The sequence below is a fragment of the Mytilus californianus genome, unplaced genomic scaffold, assembly GCF_021869535.1.
Source record: "Mytilus californianus isolate M0D057914Y unplaced genomic scaffold, xbMytCali1.0.p SCAF_14, whole genome shotgun sequence".
In the NCBI taxonomy this organism is placed as follows: domain Eukaryota; kingdom Metazoa; phylum Mollusca; class Bivalvia; order Mytilida; family Mytilidae; genus Mytilus; species Mytilus californianus.
Genome location: NW_026262626.1, coordinates 29,548,238 through 29,571,145, shown reverse-complemented (window position 1 = coordinate 29,571,145; position 22,908 = coordinate 29,548,238). Strand labels below are relative to the sequence as shown.

The window sequence follows — 22,908 nt, the reverse complement described above, 5'->3', positions numbered from 1 at the left end:
CCAAAATGATACTCAACTAATCATTTTTTTGTTAGAATGTTGTTTCCTTCCTAAAGAATTTTTTTTTTTTATTATTAAGAGTGCCTCCCAGGAAATTAAATATCAATCTAAATAAAAATACGTTTGGAATGTTTGCGTTTAATTGTCATTTAAAATTATCTCATGCGCTATGAACAAGAGCACCTTTCCAAGGCCTACACTTTTAGCTAATCGTGTCCTAGTCATTCTACCACGGTGACCTCTACCGCCAGAGCAAATATTTTCATCAGCAGGACTGTTAAATAAGTAACAAAGTTGATATATTGTATTGTCCCAGTAAAAGTTGACAAGATAATATTTCTAAATAAGAACAGATTCGTTGCACCCTGTGTCGACCCTCAGAGAATGGTTAAAGTTCTAATCATCACCGCTTTGTTGATCATAAATGTGTTTCTTTACGATTCCCAAATACTGTTGTTTAAGTAATCAATTTTCTATAGATATTTATTAATTAATTAATTAGATTATTGCCTGCTAACATAATTAGTACATGTAGTAAATGAACTATTAATTATGGTATAAAATTCCTGGGACTATTATCTAGTCCAAGGTACTAATGTTGAGGGTTTTACGTCCATAAGACAACTCCCCACAATCCATAAATTGGGTTTAATTTTGTGTTTCCATTTTGTATATGTTTTTCCGAGCAAGTACTCGAGTATCGCTCGGTAAATCCAACGAGTACTCGATTAGTAAATCTTCACCGAGTTGACATCCCTAAATAATATAAATGTTAGTTACTCTGTATTGACATATTTCCCTATTGTTAACAATGTCAGACACACATACAACAATACTATCACACATGGCTGAAGCCAAACAAAACGTTGTATTTTAGGTTTCCATCCTAAATACGATAGAAAAAAATTTATCTTGCTGATTTTTTTTTTACCTTGAATGACTTTGTTCTAATTTACTAAAAAAATGGCTTCTTAACAGTTCATTATTGAAAGTATCTATAAAAAAATTTATGATAGGTCACGGTCGTAGCGCACCCCTAAAGGAATTGAGGCAAAGGGGGTCTGGGACGAAAAAAAAAATCGTTATATTGAACTGTTAACTTGCTTTTTCCTGCCAGGAAACTAAAGGAACGGTTGGTGCATTTATAATAAGAAATAACATGAAATTATGTGTTTATTTCTAACTACTAAGTCTATCACCATCAATTGCAGTTCGTTCCAAGGTTTTTCTTTCACAAGAGAGTGGGTCAATGACAGAATAAGAAGAATTTCTAATACAATAAAAACTTAGTATATAAGTCTCTGTCATCAAGATTTATTGTTTCTTGAAGACTTCCTACATCATCTCGCATTGGTATTATCTTGTTTCACTTGTGACTAATCTATCGTATCCTTGTGACTAATCTATCGTATCCAGTTTTTACCCATCTTACAAGAAAATAAAGTTACAAATAAAATTGAGAATGGAAATTGGGAATGTGTCAAAGAGACAACAAAACGAACAAAGAGCAGAAAAAAACCGAAGGCCAACAATGAGTCTTCAACACAGCGATAAAATCCTGCACCCGGAGGCGGGCTTCAGCTGGCCTCTAATCAAAAATGTGTACTAGTTCAGTGAAAATGGACGTCATACTCAACTCTAAAACATATAAATGAGCTAAAATTAAAAAAAACATACAAGACTAACAAAGGCCAGAGGCTCCTGACTTGGGACAGGCGCAAAATTGTGGCGGGGTTAAACATGTTTTGTGAGACTTCAACCCTCCCCCTATACTTCTAGCCAATGTAGAATAAACAAACACACACTGAATCCGATAAATCTTTTAAACAATCTTAGTTAACTCTGGAAATTCAAATTTTTATTGCAACCTTGAGGAGTGTAAAATGCAAGAACGAGATTTAAATGAAACTGTTGATTCATGAATTTGAGCTAGAGATACATGTATGAAGGAATTTGCAGAGACGTTGATATTCGATATTCTATAGCTTGGGGCGATGACTTTCTGTTAATTTAAACCTTCTGGTCAATGTGATAAAAATTATTTGAAGTAAATGTTTATAAAAGACTACCTGTATGTGGTTTGCAAGAATAAATTAGCAATTGAGTAATAAATTGAATAAGAGATGATTTAGTTTTCTGAACAAAATATGTGAGTCTTCTAAGTAAGATAAAATTGAGAATGGAAATGGGGAATGTGTCAAAGAGACAACAACCCGACCATAGAGCAGACAACAGCCGAAGGCAGAAGATGTATGTCGCCTGCCATCTCATTTTTTAGCAGAACTGGCAAAGTCTATGCTTTTGGTTTTGGTATGGTAACCCATAAAGATCACTTAGATCAAAAGTAACTATAGCTAGTGCACAACTGCATGTCCTTTAGCAAATGCTGTTTAATTTTGTTAGAATTTCGTTCATCTGTTTTAAAGGAGATTCGGATCAACAAAGTGTGACGCGGACGAATCAGCGACAGAAGAGATGTCTGTGTCGCTATGTACAGCTTTGTTGTCAGTATGCATAACACACGCTGTATTCAAAAGCGCAAACTACGACAGCTTTGTAACAAATCATTTAATTCAATGTTTAGATCAGTATTCCTCATATAGGTGATCTTTTCAAAAACATTTTTTTTTCAATTTCTCAGGCCTGATTAAAATAATATCTACTTCCTTTTGTCTGTCAGGCAATCGTGTAAGAAATAAAATATCCCCTTCCTGCATTTTGGTGAATTTTCCAAAGGAAGTAGATTACACATATGAAGGCGAATTTGTTCGAACAAACAAGTTGTTTTAAGTAAACATTTGAGGTTTCAAACTTGTTCTATATATTCAAAAGGTAGGTTGCAATTGCCTGTGTACAAATTAATTCAGATTAAATGTTTCCTTAATATGAAAGTCTTCAAATCTGTTTCATTTTCTTTAAAAAATAGATACAAGTAAGGAATTTGAAGAATAATTTCCAAACAGTCGTACAAAACGAAATCCATAAATGTCTTCATTTCACACAACAAATTCGTCAAATGTATGTCAACTTTTTTAAAACATCTAATCAGTTCACGTATTGCACAACTTTTTAATGAGAGCAAATTGTCTAATGTGTGGATAAAGCTCTAATCGTTGCCGCCGAATGGAAAAGCACTGTGATAAATGATAATGGTGTATTGCTTGAACCTCACATATTGATAATTTAAAATGCCAAATTTTGCAGAAAATAGATGTTTCTCAAGTTTGATCGTCGTTTTAAAAGTGAGGCGTTTGCCTCATTTGCCTCCATTACGCTACAGCCTTGTAGGTATATGTATATAGAGTGGTTTGGAAAACCACATACACACTTATTTTTTTCTTTTGGCCTCATCAAATAAAGAGTCTCCCAAATGATACTGCAATTTCCTAATGGATCTGGTCATCACATTTGCTAAAGCATAAAATGTAGATGAAATGTGAGTAGTCTATTTACCTATATTTGAGCTATGTCTATATTAACTGATGAACATTTATTGCTCTATACCCCTATGATGTAAGATTACCCACTATACTGCACAAGTACATGTATAATCAAATGCTGTGCAATTTTTTATATAATCTAAAACTAATCAACTTGAGATTCATTACTGAGAAAAGAACCCATTTCCCTTTAATAATTATAAAAAGCCTAAAAACAGTCTGAAAATAATAAGCATTTATAAATACTTGTCAAGTTGAGGAATTTTCAGTTAACCTAAACAGAGAATGTACATGTTTGGTTTAAATAGGTCATGCAAATTCACCAAAATAAAATTCTTATCATTATAAGTCATATTTTATTTTTCAGAATCTTAGGTTGCACAAAATGTAAATATATCCGCAGGCTTGATGTCAAGTAAAGTAGGATTTGTCAAATTACTAGCAAAAAAGGAAATTTCTGTAATATTTCAGCTAAATTAATATTGACATTTTTTTTGCCAGCTGTTTTCACACAAATTACCCTTCCTATCTTTTTGGGCAAGGTATTTGATAGCATACTACTTCTCATCATGTGTGGGCAAAACAATGAGATTTGGCCTGTTAATTTTTTACTAATCTAACTACCATCTCATGTCTGAATGACCCATTAAAAGATTCAAAGACCAATTTTAAACAATAAATGCAATTTCATTTAAAAGTGCATAGATTCAACATTTAATTCTGAAAATTGGAGAAAAACTATTTTTTCTTGCTTCCATTGCCAACTTGAACCCAAATATTACCATCTCCTTTGTAAAATTTTAAGAGAAGACATGAACTTACACCTGTAGTGGTGACATGCTATAGTCGTTTATTCAGGCAACTATCATTAAATACCTTACAACAAACACTGCTTTTAATCACATGTTAATGGATAGAAGCAGCTTAAATGACCCTGTAAGACAAAGAGTAAACTAAATGTGTTGGAAAACATTAATTAACCACTTGCAAATTTTCAAAGTCCAAAGACCGTAATTTCGACAAAAATCAGTGAAACAGAACCAAACATATACTCATTCTGTAACTCATCATAGTGGACTCACATATTAAAAATCAGCATAACATTTGAAGGCGTTTAGATAAAAAGTTGGTATAACTGTTATTTTCACCAAATTTTCAAAGTCCAAAAACCCGTAATTTGGGCAAAAAAATAGCAGAGCTAAACCAAACTTAAACACTATCTGTAACTCGTCATAGTAGACTCACTTACTAAAAATCCGCTTACTATGTGAAGGCGTTTAGAAAAAAGTCTGTATAACTGTTCATTGCAGAATGACAGAATGACATATACAGGTAAATTATATGGCCCCGACCTTTCTGTGGCGGGGCCATAAAAATAATCTCAACCATGCCTTGTGTTATATAGCAACTATGTTAAGGAATGTAGAACAGAATGTTTTCTTAAGAAAATAAATCTAATATATACAAAATAAAAATAAATCTCATTATGAAAAATTTCCTAGACTTTTACAGCATTGCATTTTCTACGTAGTACTTAAACTAAGGAGGAGGCATAATAAGAGCCTTTATCTGGCGTCTGAAATTGCTATAATTTTCAAATTCTTCAATCCTTTTAAAGTAGGTTAATATTATTGATAAACCAATTGGATAGTTTTATCTGGAAACCTTAGTACAGAAAGGTCAGTTGTGTTGACACTTTTTTTATAAACTTGTGGAAATTGAAATAGTTGACCTAAAAAGGCTATTTTACACATAGTTTTTTGGAAATATTAGATATGAGCCAAATCCTTACACAAAAAGATAATTTACAGACATAAACATCCTAGCATAGACATCTTGTAGCAAAATATCTTTTTGGGAAGGCTATGGCTCATATCTGTATATTAATGATAAGAAATCTTAAAAAAATTTCATCAAAGTGTTTTCATGTTAATAAACGGACACTGTTTGGCAGCCAGCCACCCGCCTGACATCCCCAAATCAATAAACGATTTTCCTTCAAAAGCCCTGAACAAATATTCAAAACAAAATTAAAATAAAAATATACTGACATCTGACAGACTGTCTAATGAACACCTAATGTATGGTGTCAGATAAATTAATAATACTTTTCGATTTTTGAATTCAAGAGACCAAAAATGTGGTCTCATCATGCCTTCTCCTTTTATCTTGACTCTAGACCCTATTGATATCATGTTATACAGTCAATCATTACACCAATACGATGTACCCATTGTCCCAATGCTTCACGTAGACGCCTGTCTTCTGCATGACATACTAACTGATTTACACAGTAAAATATTGCAGGTTGAAGAAGTCTGAATTTGACATCTGGTTGTTGCTGGAACAGTCCTAAAGTAGTACAAAGTAACTCTGTCCAAGACTGAATTCTAGCCTCACTGTCCTAAAAAAATATATCACAAAAATATAAACTATTAACCATGTTTATTTCTTACATCTGCAATATCTGAACTTTTCTGAAAATGTACATTTAATTATAACATGAAATTTGTTTCTTGAAAACAAATGTTTCATTTAAATTTATAAATTTTAATGACAACTTACTCTGCAATTATGTATGGAATCATTCAAACTTACAAGCTTAGAACTATGGAAACATTGAACAGTCTGCAACTGTCTTCAACATGTATGGATGGATGAATGGATATTTCACTCAAAGTAGGCAATCTTTTAACCCTATTCAGAATGAGAACTTGTTGAGCCCTGCTTTGTTCAAGATCAGCACACTTCTTTTGACTTTTAACTTGCTAGTGGCAAAAATTACACCCACATTTAGAATGACTGTCTTTCTGGAACTTGACTGTAAGTGTTACACACTTCCTATTGAGGTTCAGTTAAAAATCTGGCCCAATTGCAGTTTGGTTCATTAAATCAAACTGTTGAACAGGTCAGAACTTTTACCAAACGGATCTAGAAGAGTCAGTACAGGTGGAAGAAAAAGCATACTTACAATCATATAAGATTTGATATCCACTGTCTTAACATTATGACAGCTACATTTCATATATTTAATAAAAATTTGAGATAAGATAGACCAAGCCCTTTCTGAAATGCTACACCTGGTTCTTAATTTATAAAACTACAATTGCTTTATAAATTTTTATCTTAACCTACAAAGTTACCTATGCACACCAAAAGTATAGCAAACTGTCCTAACATGTTGATAAAATAAAAGTACCTTGCTATACTATGAAATGTTGACATATTATAAGGATTTTTTATTTTATTTACAGAAATGAGCTGTTAAATTAACAGCAAAACAGTTTTTCTGTATTGTGAAGGTTACCATCGATGAACTTAATAAGAGGTCATGTAGTGTGAAATGAATTTCCATTTTGTTATTAGTTACAAAATATTAAAATTTGGTTGAACAGTTATTGCACAGAAAAAAGCTGAAGGAATGCCTTCCCATCCCTTTCAGATAACCATGTTAAAATTTTCAGCATACAATAAGTCTCCACTTTCAAGCACATTTCTACTTATCCAGAATACAATTCAATATTTTCTAATCAAGATTGTACAAAAGTACCATTTTTTGTATGACTTTTATAAAATTTCTGTTGATTCAATCAGAAATAAATTCTTAATGGAATCAAATTGCATATTTTGATATCAATGTTGATCTCCATAAATGATTCTTAATTTTAACCGACATTATCTTTTCAAAAGTAAGATACAGACAATGGCTGATTAACAAAGTTCATTTGTAAAAAAAATATTTGCTATTTGGAAAATCTTACCTTCATTATAGATGATTTCCTCTGCTTAGCAATTGACTCATCCACACTTTCAGTCCTTTTTAGGATTGGTTTTGGCTTTTTTTCCTTAGATATTTTGATAAATGCTGGCATGGCGTGATGCTGTTTACGTTTTTTATACTCTGTCATTAGTGATTTGATGAGTGTATCAGTAGCTAAAGTGTATACTTTACTCTCATGTTCTTCCCGTATTTCTCGTTTACTCTTTGTGGCATTTTTTGACATAACAGAGACAGTGTCAGAGCTGTCATCTTTCATCTCTTCAGAGAAAACATCTGTAGTCTCACAGATCTCTGTAAACAAACAAAATCAATTTACTTTTAAATTACATTTTTTTGGCAAATCTATGTACATGTGTTTTATTTGTATTTAAGCTTAAACTAAATTGATATCAACCTTACTTACTATATAAATTAATTTCACTTATCCAGTATCCTACTTACCCTGTAATGTCACATCTTTAGTGGTGACTATACAATCTTGTGACGTCTCTGATTCTGATCGGGACTTCTTTTTGTTTTTTACAAAATTTGTTGAGAAGTCATCAGGTTGTGCTATGATGAAAAAAACTTGTTGTTCTGACATTTGGTCGACACGAACAGACGTCTCATCTGACAGAATATCTACGTAGGTGTGACATAATTCATCACAGACGCTCCTCAGTAATTGCAGAAATAATGTTGGACATGACTCCATCTTGCTTTGATTTGTCAAGTATTCTGATTCTAACTGATTGACATCCTTAAGAACCTGCTCAGCACCAGTGATACATTTTATGTGGTTACTACTCAGATCTGGTATAGTAATACAAATCTGTAGCAATGTGTGTAGATAGAAGACCATTGATGCCCCTGCCTGTTTGTATAGATTAACTGCCACTTCTGTCCGAGCTACTTTCTGTATCAGAAACTTTAGTCCAGGGCGAGAATCAAATTCTGCAGCAAGCTTATATGACTGTCGTAAACACTGCAGAAATTTGATAATATTACGTATGGATAAACTTGGCAGCAGACCTAGAAGACAAACAATTCACAGTAATAATATATTTATTGCTATCATTGTGCTGTTTTGTGGGATTCTCTATATCAATATTGTTGTCAATGGTGAAAACTAATTCAAAGACAAGTACATGGTTAACTATTATTAATTTTTCAGTTTAATTAACATTATAGTCTAAGACCATTCAAATACTTATACAAAATTTGTCATGTAATTTTTTATATCATTGACTGTGTGCTTTTCCTAATAAGGTACCTTTGTCAGTGGTTGTCATATCTAAATGTTTTTGTTAAGGATGTTCGCTCCTCTTGTTTTTGAATTTTTGCCAGATATTCGGAATCCTCTGGTTTTATCCATGTAGAGCCATTAAAAAATTTGCCCACTAACCCCTACTTTTCTTTTCATAATTTGATTACATATAGTTTAAAATGTCATCTTTGAAAATCTTATAAAATCCTTGTTATTTTTTCATCTTTTTTGAAAGAAAAAAGATGTCAATGTTTATTAAATGTACGGAAAAACTAGAGAGAAGTATTTCCCGCCATATTTTCAATGGCTTATATCTCGAAAACAAGCACATGGACCCTTCATTTTTTTCTGCTTTTTAAGTTCCTTTATTTATATACTATCAATTTATAACAGTCTTTTAAAAAGCTTGTTATTTTGAAACAAAGTAGCGAACATCCTTAATTAGGAAATTTGGTGTTGATGGTAGATCTTTCATAAGTTTCCATTAAATCTATTCCCAGCTTTTATTAGACTTGGAGTGATTTAGAGCTTGCCATATTGTATATATACCTTTCTTTAATATTTGTTTCTTAAGAGTGCTGTCTCATTGACAGCTTTACCGTAATCGGCCTTGTATAGTTCGCACTGGTACACTGTACCTTCTCGCCAGGAGAATTCAGGTAAAAAAGCTTTTTGAAACTGTTAAAAAAGTCTAATGAAAGTCCGGTAATTTCCAATAGTGTGTGATTGTTTGCGGTATTTTCATGGAAAAATCTGTTTTCAATCACCAAATAGAAGTTGAAAATGCTTGTAAATGATCCTAGAACACTTCATGAGATAAAACAAGTCAAAATCACAAAAAAAAACAATTGAGAAACTTGTGTTTGTTTAAACCGGAAGTTTGAATAGCACGTGTAAATGGAAATAAATACAGTGAGAGTGTATGGAAAATGCGTACTTAATAGATATCACTGGAATACGACTTTGAGATTTAAACAGATTTTAACTTATGTAAAATAATGTTTAACATATCCATCACATAAATGTTTGAAGGATCTTAAGCTAAAACAAAACACATGCGTCAGTATGGAACACCAAAATGGAACGAATAACTGATTATGTTTTGTAGTTTATACATTGTAATGCATAAGCTGGTTCCCGGCTGACTTGTACACTTTTTTTGTTCCGTTAAATTCAAGCGGATTCCATTTTATTGATGCAATGCAGTGAAAAGAAACAAGAAATTTGTAATGAAGTATTTAATTTTGTTATTTATCAGTTTATATTTGATATTGAATAAAAGTTGCATATTAATATGGATTAGGTAAATTATTAGTTTTGAAAATGATAAGAGTGCCCTCTACAATTTCAATAACAAACATGGCGGAATATAAACATATCTCGCAGATTCGGAATTTTTCTCTTATTTCTTGCTTATCGTACTCTATAATCAACATCTCTGCATGGGAGGTTTTTTCTTGGAGAATAAAACCGCAGGCCTCTACAATAACTTTTTTTCCAACTTGTCCAGTAGGACAAGTACATACCAAAACTTACTTGTCCGAATGAAATTGTAACTTGTCCAACAAAAATCTTAGTAATAACCTTTTTTGCATTTTAAGTTGATTCAAGGAACAAAATGAATTAAAACAATAGAACAGAATTTGATTTTTATCTTTTGAAATACCTTTTAAAAATATGAGTCGAGAACAACTGAATCTAGTCATGTCACAGGACTTATGTTCTAGTTTTCATCAATGCCAAAGTCTCATCAGACTCTACACATGAGGCACCGTCTGATAGGCTTGTCAATTTCCACTCATTGGATTTGTATCCTGGTTTTTTAAGTTGAAAAAAGCTTATTCAAATTCAATCAATAAAAAAAAAAGAAGATGAGGTATGATTGCCAATGAGACAACTCTCTGCAAGAGACCAAATGACACAGAAATTAATAGCTATAGGTCACCGTATTGCAAGTATTGTTTTTTTCTTCTATATATGATCAAATATGATTTGGGAATTTTATGGTAAATAATTTCTTCATTTTTATCTAAAAAATATTTTTGTTAAACAAATTACGGTATGGTATTTATTATAAAGCAACAGAATAAGGTAGGAAAACCAGGTACTGATTTGTCTTGGTCCCGAAATGTCTCCTGTCTCCTGCGTTGCCAAACTGTCTATTAATCATGTCTATTAAATATGTCTCCTATGGTGCCAAACTGTCTATTAAACTTGGAGCCGAATCGTTTCAGAGCTGGTGACGAACTGTCTTGTAAAGTTACCTTATCTACAAAGCGCATCGCTGATTCGGATCAGTAAGACTGGTTTCCAAGAATAGTATGCCTTTTACCTGTTAAAAAGTACCTGACAAAGAACCAGTTTTAAATTATTGATTGCAAGTAAACATGTTGAATTAATACTTGACTGTGTTTATCTTCTTTTCTTGTTTTTTGTTTATAATGACTTTGTTCATCAAAGTTAGATTAAATTTATTTTCTGCATAATAATTTAACTTGTCCCGTGGGACAAGCTTGGTGTAGCTTTTACTTGTCCGACCTTTTTTTCCTCTGGTACCGGACAATCGGACAAGCGTTATTGTAGAGCCCTGAACCATGGACTATACAAGCCTGAATTCCGTAACCCCATATCACTTTTTCCTCGTACACACATAAGGTTTTGAGGTAAACAACAACTAAAACTTTACAGCTTCACTCATTGATCAACTTTTGTCACCTCTACAGCTCTCCTTCAAGTAAATTATAAGTCAAGCCTACATTCATGTGATATCTCATACAGTAAGAAGAAATTATTTGGTCTGTATCTAAGTAACTTTATATAAAATAGTATTTCTAAGAATCATGAAGTGGATGAATGCTAAAACATATTGATCTGACTACACAAATATAACATAGGATATTAAATTAACCTAGAACAATCATTTGTTTTCTTAATATTTGGACTTTTATCAAAATGATCTATAGAAATCACTGTAAACAGTAAAATCAAGGGAGACAACTCTTCCTAAATCATGTAATTAACTCTCACTCTGTGGTATATTTTCCACTAATGTGATGTATATCAGAATCAATTATCATTGCTTGTTATTAAGCATCCCTTCATGTTTTTATTGGTGGAAAATTGTTATGCACAGTTAATTTTTAAACAAAAACATTTATTAAAGCTGGTATATAGGGATTTCAAGCTATAAGTTCACAATAAAAACCATTGGTAGGAATTGTACAAATGGTATATCTTTATATATTAAATTATTTATTGAAAATAAAAATTTCACATAAGACTTTATTGTCATGATTTCAAGCTATTGGATCACATTAAACATCAATAGTAGGAATTTTCAAAGCTATGTATATATGGTATATCTTTATATATTTATGGAAAATAAGATTCACGAAAGACATGGAAAATTGTGTTACCTTTATAATTCTCATTAGCCTTGCGTCCAGATGTGTTTTCTGCACAAAGTAAAATGCTTCCAACAGTCTGTAACAGTAGCTGATTTGACAGTAATCCTATAACAATATTCCTGAATGGAATCCTGAAATAAACAGTTTGTTATATCTTAATGATACTTAATCATATAATTGTATTACATTAACATTTTGACTGTTAAAATGATCTGTAAATCAGCTGTTTAAAGCTACTTTTGCAAGGCAACATTTTCTGACAGTTGGGACAGCAGTGATTTATTGACTTCCTGCTTACATGTGATCTGACTTTGGGGTATTGATCTGCTGACAACTTGAATGCATTCAGTCACCAAAAAATATATTTATAATGCGAAAGAAAAAGTTACATTTACATTGTGTATTCTTTGAGAACAGTTATACATCTTTTGTTCAGCAATGAATGATATAATTTGTAAGAAGATCTTACCAGTTGTATATTTAGTTTATTGATTCCTTCAATATCATTATGGTTACCAGCAACTGTCAAGATTAGGAACAGTAATTAAAGTTTAGTCCCGTTGATAAAGTGATTATTTCAAAGTATTTCATGCAATATTGTCTCATGTACACCCATGTTCTTTCTTTTCCAAGTTTTCCTTTTTTATATTTTAAAAATATCCTTTACCAACTAAAACTGACGATGATCCTAATTAGTGTTATAAAAATGGGGAAAAGATACAAAGGGAGCATGTGAGGTAAAGAAATTAAATAAGGTATAATACAAAACTATTTGTTAGTTCTTTGAATTCCCTCAATTTTCACATTCAAATTAATTAAATGTTCTTTGTGGGTTGCAGTGGATATTAATAAATAATGATAAATTCTTCTGGATTTGGACTATTTATATTACCAATTTTCTTATTTCCTTTTTCACTTCATAGCATGAAGAAAGTAAATATCTAATAAGATAATTTCCTGTAACTATCCTGTTGGTAGTTCTTTTTTAATAACTTTTCATTGGTTGTTATGTAAACTAGTTTAGATACAAGAAAAATCTAAAAGTTCTCTTCTGTGGGTATTTTCAATTGAAAACAAAAAGTGATTAAATCCTCATTATGCACGAAAAACTTAAAATTACCTGGTAACAATATCATCAGGATTAAGACTGTTTTATTACCTGGTAACAATATCATCAGGATTAAGACTGTTTTCATCTCCAGGTTTATACAGCAAAAATACAAAGGACTTGTCTGCTTCACTCTCTGAGTCAGGATCAACATCTCTCTTTATCTGGGTGTCCAATAAAAATACCTGAAAAAAGCAAATATCACAAATTAACACGGTTTTATTAAGAACTAGAGGCTCTCAAGAGCCTGTGTCGCTCACCTGATTCTACTTTGGTTTTGGAAATCATGTAAAAATAGATTAAAATCATAACAGATACCCTAATAATGAGCAAGGCCAAATTTGGTTTAATATTGGTCCTGTAATTTAATAAAAAATCCTGGTGGCCACCTTGAACAGTCAATCGGCAACAAAGTACCAACACTTAATCAGCACCTCATAAGAAACATTTATGCCATGTTTTGGTTTCATTCTTTTCAGTGCACCTCTAGAAGAAGCATTTGTATGTATTTCCCATAGGGTCTTATGTTAAAGGAAGTCCCCCCCATTGGCGGCCATCATTGATGAAGGATCAGCTTCAAAGTAACAAAACTTAGTCAGCACCTCATAAGGAACATTCATGCCATGTTTGGTTTCAATCCATTCAGTATGTGGTTCTCTAAAAGAAGACATTTGTATGTATTGTCCATAGGGTCCTTTGTTAAACATTGTTCCCATCTGGCAGCCATCATGGATGAAGGATCAGCTTCAAAGTAACAACACTTGGTCAGCACCTCAAAAGGAACATGCATGCCATGTTTGGTTTCATTCCATTCAATTGTTCTCTAAAAGAAGACATTTGTATGTATTTCCCATAGGGTCCAATGTTAAACTAAGTCCCCTGCTCGCGGCCATCTTGGATTATGGATTGGCTTCATAGTAACAACACTTGGTCAGCACCTCATAAGGAACATTCATGCCATGTTTGGTTTCATTCCATTCATTGGTTCTCTAAAAGAAGACATTTGTATGTATTTCACATAGGGTCCCATGTTAAACTAAGTCCCCCGCTGGCGGCCATCTTGGATTATGGATCAGCTTCAAAGTAACAACACTCGGTCAGCACCTCATAAGGAACATTCATACCATGTTTGGTTTCATTCCATTCAGAAGAAATAAAATAACAGTAAGAAAAAAAAATTGTATAAGAAAAAAAATTGAATCATAATTTCCTGTCGATATGCACATCTGCATAGTATGTCCTTATTATCTAAATAGGTTTAATGAAATTCTGTTGTGTGGTTTCAGAGGAGTTGCGATGACAATCTGTTGCAGTAGTATAATGAAGCAAATAAGTTCAAAGGGGCGTAACTCCTAGAAAAAAAAATTGAATCGTAATTTCCTGTCAATATGCACATCTGCATAGTATGTCCTTATTATCTAAAAAGGTTTCATGAAATTCTGTTGTCTGGTTTCAGAGGAGTTGCGATGACAAACTGTTGCAGTAGTATAATGAAGCAAATAAGTTCAAAGGGGCGTAACTCCTAGAAAAAAAATTGAATCGTAATTTCCTGTCAATATGCACATCTGCATAGTATGTCCTTATTATCTAAAAAGGTTTCATGAAATTCTGTTGTCTGGTTTCAGAGGAGTTGCGATGACAAACTGTTGCAGTAGTATATTGAAGCAAATAAGTTCAAAGGGGCGTAACTCCTAGAAAAAAAATTGAATCGTAATTTCCTGTCGATATGCACATCTACGTAGTATGTCCTTATTATCTGAAAAGGTTTCATGAAATTCTGTTGTGTGGTTTGAGAGGAGTTGCGATGACAAGAAACAGGACTGACAGACTGACGGACAGACGGACGGACAGACGGATGGGTCAAAAACATTATACCCTCCGCAACTCGTTGCGTGGGGTATAATAATTTAATTACCATGCTGTCACACCAAATTATAATTATTTTTTATTTATATTATAATATATATATATATATACGTCCAAACATGTGACAACTTTATGACAGACCCTCTCCATCAGATAGCACGTGGTTATACAGGGCTAACACCATAATATACTAGTATATATAATTCGTCTCAAATTTAGCCCAACAATGTTAGATCTGTAAATTTGCGTTTCGCAAATTTATGTTCTTCCCTCAGCTGGATTTGAACCCTTGCTTCTGTGACATCGTGGCAACACTATAATAATGTTGCACACTTTTTGGAATAAGTCTTTTACATCTAAAATTGTGAGAGTTATAACATGAAAATAATGGGTACCAATGCTTCACCATTTTCTGATACCACAAAAAATCTTGCTTGGTGTATGCTTCTTCATTTTTGAGAAATTTCAGAAACAAAACTTTTACTTAGTGGGGTTTAATTATTTTGTCTCAGGCAAATAAGTATTTTTATCCTTTTAGAAAATGCTTAAACAATAATTTCCAATAAATTTTATTAAAAAAAAAAAACATTATTAGAAAAACATGAAATAGTTCTGAATGGATTAGCTAATTTTCGTGTATAAGTAGTTTGGTTACTAATCTAAGGAACTATCATTTTAGAAAGATTAAATAAAGATTATTCTAATAATTAGCATTTTCAGTATTAGATAATATTGTCTTTATGCAATTAAATTTTAATTATCAAGCATGTCATTATGTGACTCTAATATAAAATTATGCAAGTCTGATACTCATATTACATGTGTTAAAGTAGACTCAGTATAAGTCTACAAAATCCACAAAAATGAATGAATTAGTACTGAATTTCCTAAAATGCTTATCAATCCTTTGATGTAAATTAAATGTTCTTAAATTTGATTATTAAAGGGAAACTTCGCAAAAAAATGAAAAATTCATATTCTGTTCATTATGTATAAAAAAGCACAAATTCATAGATATTAAAGTTTTATTCTGCAAGTTAAGAGATCACCATCGATTTTAAATTTAGAGTATCAATTCTCCGCATGCGGCCATTTTGACATCCTCCCCGAATATTGACCTCGATATATCTATAAACCACAAAGGACCAAAACAAGCAGTAACCTAACGTAGCCGTCATTGAGTGTCGATATCTTGTCAAGCGTACGGTTGTTTTATCCGACAAGGATAGCATAAACAGTTTCCCGGGTCACAAAAAAGATTATGATAGACATGGTTGTGCAACCTTTCCTAACTAACTTGATACGGAAAATGTAATTTTATATATATTATTTTTTAAATAACTAGTACAAATAGTATGGTCTGTCATTTTGAAACTGTTTTGTTTACGAAGTATTTAAAACAAGAAATTGAAATTAGTTAAAAAGTCAAAGTTATAAATAAGTGTTCCGTGTAAAATTGTTTTTGAAAATCTAGTTTGTTCATAATTGTTTTATGTAATAAACTTTTTAAAATAAATTCGGACCTTCCCTTATCTGATCACCAGAATGGCTAAAGGAATTGTTCCCAGAGGTATTGTGAGGTGACACGTACAGGTATTCAAGCGATTTCCTGTCGGGCTTTAAAACTGTTATTACACAATTACATAAAACAAGTTCGTGCATCACTTCTTTTCTGGGGGTATTGATCAGTGTACACGGCCGATAACATGTAACTTCCATTTTGAATCTATCAGGTGTAATATACAACTTTGTATAGCGTATCCGATAGTGATATACTAGTCATTGCTAAACTCATACGCTTGTTTATAAATAACATTTTTGGTGTAAAGAATGATATTTAAGAAAATTTAAATAATTAAAAAAAAAAGATTTGATGAAATAAAAATCTATTTACACATTTTCCAAGGGTAAATTGGGGAAAATGTAAGTATATACTCGTTGTCAATAATTATGGACATTTTGAAACATACAAATATTGATTAAACAAAATGTGCGGCACTTGTCGATCATTGGTTTATACGCCTAGATGGAAGGTTTAATACGGAACTATGAATAGTCGCAATATAGAACTAATATCATACAAGTATATTGAATATACGAGAGAAACATCCAGAACTAATCTGATTTAAATACAGGTCGATTTCTAACTTGCTTTGGTTCATCGAAGCTAAAGACATAGTAAAATCACAGATTTATATTTCAATAAGATTATTTCGAACAGTTTAAGAAATTCGTCATCATCACATTTTCCTGGTCCGACATGCATGTTATATATATATGCCACTGGACGTGCACTAATGATCCCCAAAAGCCTATTTGAAGAAATAAAGAAACTTCACTCCGGATAGACTGATGGTAGTTGTATTAACGTCTGGTCAGCTAGAGGGTTGATTTATATATTTAGTTAGCTTGTAGGGGATTTAACCACTCTTAATATTGCACTTATGCATTAGATATTAAATGACAGTACCGGTAATATAAGAGAAAATATAAATACGAAAAGTCGCATATCTGATAGAAAATGACTCACCATGAACTATAGGATTGTACGTACGATTGTCATTCTAAATCGCATAACGGACAGTCATTTAAATGCATGCATGTACGCTGTGATAAAAAGGGGTGTCGCAGTTTCAAAGTATTCTGAGGTCATGTCTATCTATCTATGATTAACCTTGACATTTCCGGGTATAACAGAGCTACTTGTATATTACCTGAATGTGGTTAGGTGACGTCCCATGACGTCTTACGTATACATGTTCATATTTATAATGGTTTCTGATATAACAATTAGGTTTTATAACATTCACACTTCTGCATGTTCTGTATACCAAATTCGTATCTTTTTTTCAGACCGAATGAGGATGTGAATATTTTCCAGGATCAAATTCATTTCGGGATTTTTTTTATTTCTTTGTATTAAATCTCAGAAATTTACAGAATATACTGCTTGCCCGCTTTAGGAGTTTTCTTGTCAGTTTAAACAGACGTATATATGTCTCTGGTTTAGAGTGGGTTTATGAATGAATGATAAGTCTTACAAAGGTACAAGATATCAAGCACATTGAAAATTGATTTCGCTGTTCTGTCACCATTTAAAAAAGGAAAGTTGACGTTAGATTGATTCTGTTAATTTTTTTTAAACATCGTTGGTCAAATAGCTTAAGAATTATATAAATACGTTGTGAGATTTATAATATTTTAATAAGGGCATTTCTGATTAGGTAAATGAAGATCGCTTTGGACGACAAAACTATATTTTTGTAACTGATAATTTTCTCTGCACATTTAAATATTCAAGGTTACCGATGATAATTTAAAATAGTACTGTTTTGATTTATACGCTCGTTTTCGTGGGCCATTTATAATATTTATATAATTATTTTATTAAAAGTGATTCAGAATTTCGATGTTACAACAAAATACTCACCTATTTATTTAAAAACTGAGCAAATGCAAAATGTTAAAAATATATATATATAACGGCGATTAAGGTATTTTGCCACCATATTCCTCCCTTAATAATTAAAAAAAATCTGTCTCATACCTGCAACGGTGAATCCTTGAGGACAAACACCACTCTAGTGAAGATCAAAGGATTAAAATTACATAATGCTAATCTTTTAATTACTGTGAATTTAATCACGCCTTTACCAGGTGGTGTCAGCATAATACACATGCATTGTATTTACACAGTACTAGACTGAAGTAAGGATATGTATAGTAAGACAAATCCTTGACTGAAGTAATAGGGGGGAATACAAACGTGAATTTCTATTATACTATCAGTTATATATGTTGTTCAAAATATCCGTCGAAAAAAAATCATAAAAAAATTCTATTGTATGATTTGCTTTTATTACTATAATCAGAGACATAATGTATTATATGTCTCTGCTATAATCATATCAGAAATCCTTAAAATATAAATCGTAAATTTTAATTAAAAAAAATGCACGGCTGATCACTTTTCTTTCTCAATTGTTAGTTGGTTAATAGCTACACCAAAAGTCGTTGATGCGCTTTAAATCGCGTTATTAGATGATTAACGAAAAAGACTTTAAATGAGATTAATCCACTCCCGGCATGCAAAAAGACTTAAACTACGTCACATAAGTCAGGAAGTTTGAATAAATAGAATTAATAATTCCCAATTTTCTTCTTTATTAGTTTTCATATCCAGATAAAACTTGGTGAGTATGTTTTTAATGGTATTATGAACATAATAAGATGATAAGTAAAAAATCGTGAATTTTCCCTTTAAAAAAAATGATTTCATTCCTAATGCCTCAAAGTAAAGTATTCACATTTTCTGAGAATAAGAAGTTGACATCATCAAATATTAAATTACAAGATTTTCCCAGAATTTTATCAAAACATTGATGTGAATTAAATGTTCTCAAATTTGATTATTAAAAAAAATGATTTCATTCCTAATGCCTCAAAGTAAAGTATTCACATTTTCTGAGAATAAGAAGTTGACATCATCAAATATTAAATTACAAGATTTTCCCAGAATTTTATCAAAACATTGATGTGAATTAAATGTTTCTGATGATTATTTAAAAAAAATAATTTTATTACTATTACCTCAAATGATTTACATTTTCTGAGATTAAGCAGTTGACATCTTCAAATATCTAAACTACACAGTAAATATTTTCTACAAGCAAAGTCAAGAAAGCCAACAATATAATTAAAATTAAATCTCCCCACTTGCTGATTTTTTATGCTTAGTCGCTGCGACCAAGCATAAAAAAATGAGCAAGTGCATGGATTTAATTTTAATTAGATTGAGAAAACCAATATTATTGTATTCTTTTTTCAATAAAAAAAAACACACACATTATTGTGGATTTTAAGAAAGGGTTGAAAATGTGTGACTAAATATTGTGTAAAATTCAAAGGGAACAAATACTATCAGTGTATTATGTAGAACAATTTATATATTTTTAAATACAAAAATTATTGGCAATCTTCATATTTTTTAAACGAAAAATATAATTGGTGAAGACATGCAGCACTGTGCTCATGATGCAATATTAAAATGTTTAGAACTGGACCTTTATCTGTTCTCCTGAACTTGCAATATTCAAAGTATAGAATTTTCAAATCTTATTTCAATAAATCTATACAGTGTATCATTAAAGTTGCACGAATATCCTAATGTCTCTGATCTCTGTAGGTTAAATACATATTTTTGAATGATATTGTTGTGTCATGAAGATTTATTAGAAAACATTAAATCTTAGTATTAAAGATTAGTTGGCCGACTATTTGGAAATTGTCCTTATCTTACTTTCATCCTAAGGCAGATACATCTACAAGAACTTTACAATTAATTACTTGTTATTTAATTCTAAATGAACCTATGAAATTTATCTCCTCAAATTATAATATAGGTATGAGATTTTATTGAGAAAATCATTTCAGAGAGTAAAAATAATTAATAAATCATTATTTTAATTAGTAATTTGCAAATTACTCAATTACTTATACTCAATTATCAATAACAGGTGTATGATGTAATTGTACTTCATAGGTGTAACTGTTTAATTAACCCAGGTGTAATAAATCCTGTCTCAGACTAAGTAATAACACTCCATGGGTAACTTGTTTACTTAATTAATCCACAGGTACATATCACACAGAGTATTAATTGACATTCAATTATATATAATTTACAAGTTTATCAAAGAATGTTATCAACCCTAAAAGTGAGAAAGTTTACACAGTTGGAAGTGTATGTCTAATTTGTATTGTTATACCACAGTACATTCTAAGAAATATCAAAAGTGTCATATTATATCTAGCTTTATTTAGATATATTACTTTAAATCAATCTTTCCAAACTATTATCATTTGAGTTTCTGCTTGACCTACAACTTAACCTTCAATCATGTCATCAGTGAGAGGATCTAGATTTCAACAGCTGATGAAAGCAGAGTTTTATATGAGAAAGGCCAGACAACAGATCCGTGTTTTGGATAGTAAAATCTTAGATTTACATTATATGCTGGAAAAGTCCCAAGAACAAGATTTACCTCTTGTTACAGCTAGAATTAACCGCAGAATCAGCGTTACAGAAGGAATACGAAGCATGTATTTTGAATATATCCGTGCTAAGACAGAAGAAATTTCAGTACCTTCACAAGATTTGTATGATGAAGACGTTGTGGCTACTATGGCTTTTGATCTTGATGATTTTACATTTAATGAGTGAATCACTGAATGATTTCAATTAGAGAAATATGCAGAACCAGGCAGAATGAAATCAATGAAATTCAGTGACCTGAACATGATATGAATGACATTAACAACAGATGATGGAGTCAATGGCTTGTGATTTTCTAGTGAATTGTGATAAAACTTATCAGAAATCATCTGGCAACTTATAACAATATTTAACAATTAAATATTGGAGAAATGAAATACATTTATCATACAAGATGATAAGACTAAAAGTAACAGAGACTTCTGGAAATGACAGCTATAGATAATCAATTCAAGCTGGAAATGTTTAAAGGACACATTGTTAAGTGCTACAGTGACTATAATTCAAGAAAGAAGGTATAGAAACAGTAATAGATCATGTTTTAATTCTAAAGCAACTCAATTGTACATATTTTTATTACATCAAATGATGATTTACACTTGTTTATTAATTTAATAAATATATTGAATATACATGTATCATGGGTTCATTTCATTTTCTTGATGAAGGCCTACTCAAATTTGTATAAAAATACAATTATACAATTTATACAGAGTTGTAACTTTTGAGCCTGTCCTGATATTATGGAGACATTGGAATATTGATACAAAATAATTTGAAAGAAACTAAAATATTCAATCTAAATGAAAGACATTGAATCAAATTCAAGTTTTATACCTACATGTAAATAAGGAAACAGAGAGGCTAAAGATACCAAAGGGATAGTCAAACTCGTTATTCGAAAAACAAACTGACAATGCCATGGCAAAAAAAGAACAACGTTGAAAAGACTTAACAACAGTACACAAAACATAAGCAAGCTTGGTGGAATACAGTGAAAACACAACTGAAAAAGAGAAACCAACATATTTTATTCCCTTTTAGTTTAATTTCCTCTTAAAAACCACAGATACACATTGACAACAGAATTGATAAACATCTTCATTTGAGTCTATATTGCATATACATGTGTAGTATCTAAGAAACAAACTTAACAAGGAAATCTTAACATTGACCAATGAACCATGAAAATGAGGTCAAGGTCAGATGATAACTGCCAGACAGACATAAACACCTTACAATCATTCCATACACCGAATATAGTTAACCTATTGCTTATAGTTTAAGAAAAATAGACCAAAACACAAAAAATAAACATTGAAATATAAAAATGTGGTCAAGGACAAATAAAACCTGCCAGACTGACATGTACATTGTAAAATATTTCTTAAAATAACTTACACCAAATATAGTTGACCTATTTCAAACAGTATTAGAAAAACAGACCAAAACACAAAAACTTAACTTTAACCACTGAACCATGAAATTAAGGTCAAGGTCAGATGATACCTGACAGTTGGACATGTACACCTTAAAATCATTCCATACACCAAATATAGTAGACCTATTGCTTATAGTATCTGATATATGGACTTGACCACGAAAACTTAACCTTGTTCACTGATCCATGAAATGAGGTCAAGGTCCAGTAGAAATTGTCCGACAGGCATGAGGACCTTGCAAGGTATGCACATACCAAATATAGTTATTCTATTACTAATAATAAGAGAGAAATTAACATTATGAAAAATCTTAACTTTTTTTTCAAGTAGTCACTGAACCATGAAAATGAGGTCAAGAACAATGGAAATATGACAGACGGAAACTTCATAACATAAGGCATCTGATATATACAAAGTATGAAGCATCCAGGTCTTCTACCTTCTGAAATATTAAGCTTTTTAAGTATTTAGCTGTCGCCGCTGCCGGATCACTATCCCTGTGTCATGCCTTCTGCAACAGAAGTCACACACTAGACAAAAATGGTCAAATGAAAATAACAGTA

General features: G+C 31.5%; 1 protein-coding gene across 15 annotated transcripts in view; it reads right to left on the bottom strand.

Moving 5' to 3' along the window:
* Window positions 1-1,934: 1,934 nt before the first annotated feature.
* Window positions 1,935-22,908, bottom strand: part of LOC127724638 (brefeldin A-inhibited guanine nucleotide-exchange protein 3-like) — a 102,073-nt gene continuing 81,099 nt past the window's right edge. For all 15 annotated transcript variants that reach the window (XM_052231648.1, XM_052231649.1, XM_052231650.1 and 12 more), the window contains 5 exons: window positions 13,034-13,167; window positions 11,884-12,005; window positions 7,663-8,232; window positions 7,202-7,512; window positions 1,935-5,844 (listed from right to left, as the gene is read on the bottom strand). In XM_052231648.1, the coding sequence (XP_052087608.1) occupies window positions 5,632-5,844; window positions 7,202-7,512; window positions 7,663-8,232; window positions 11,884-12,005; window positions 13,034-13,167 (1,350 nt within the window). In that variant the 3' untranslated portion in view covers window positions 1,935-5,631. The remainder of the gene's footprint in view (window positions 5,845-7,201; window positions 7,513-7,662; window positions 8,233-11,883; window positions 12,006-13,033; window positions 13,168-22,908) is intronic.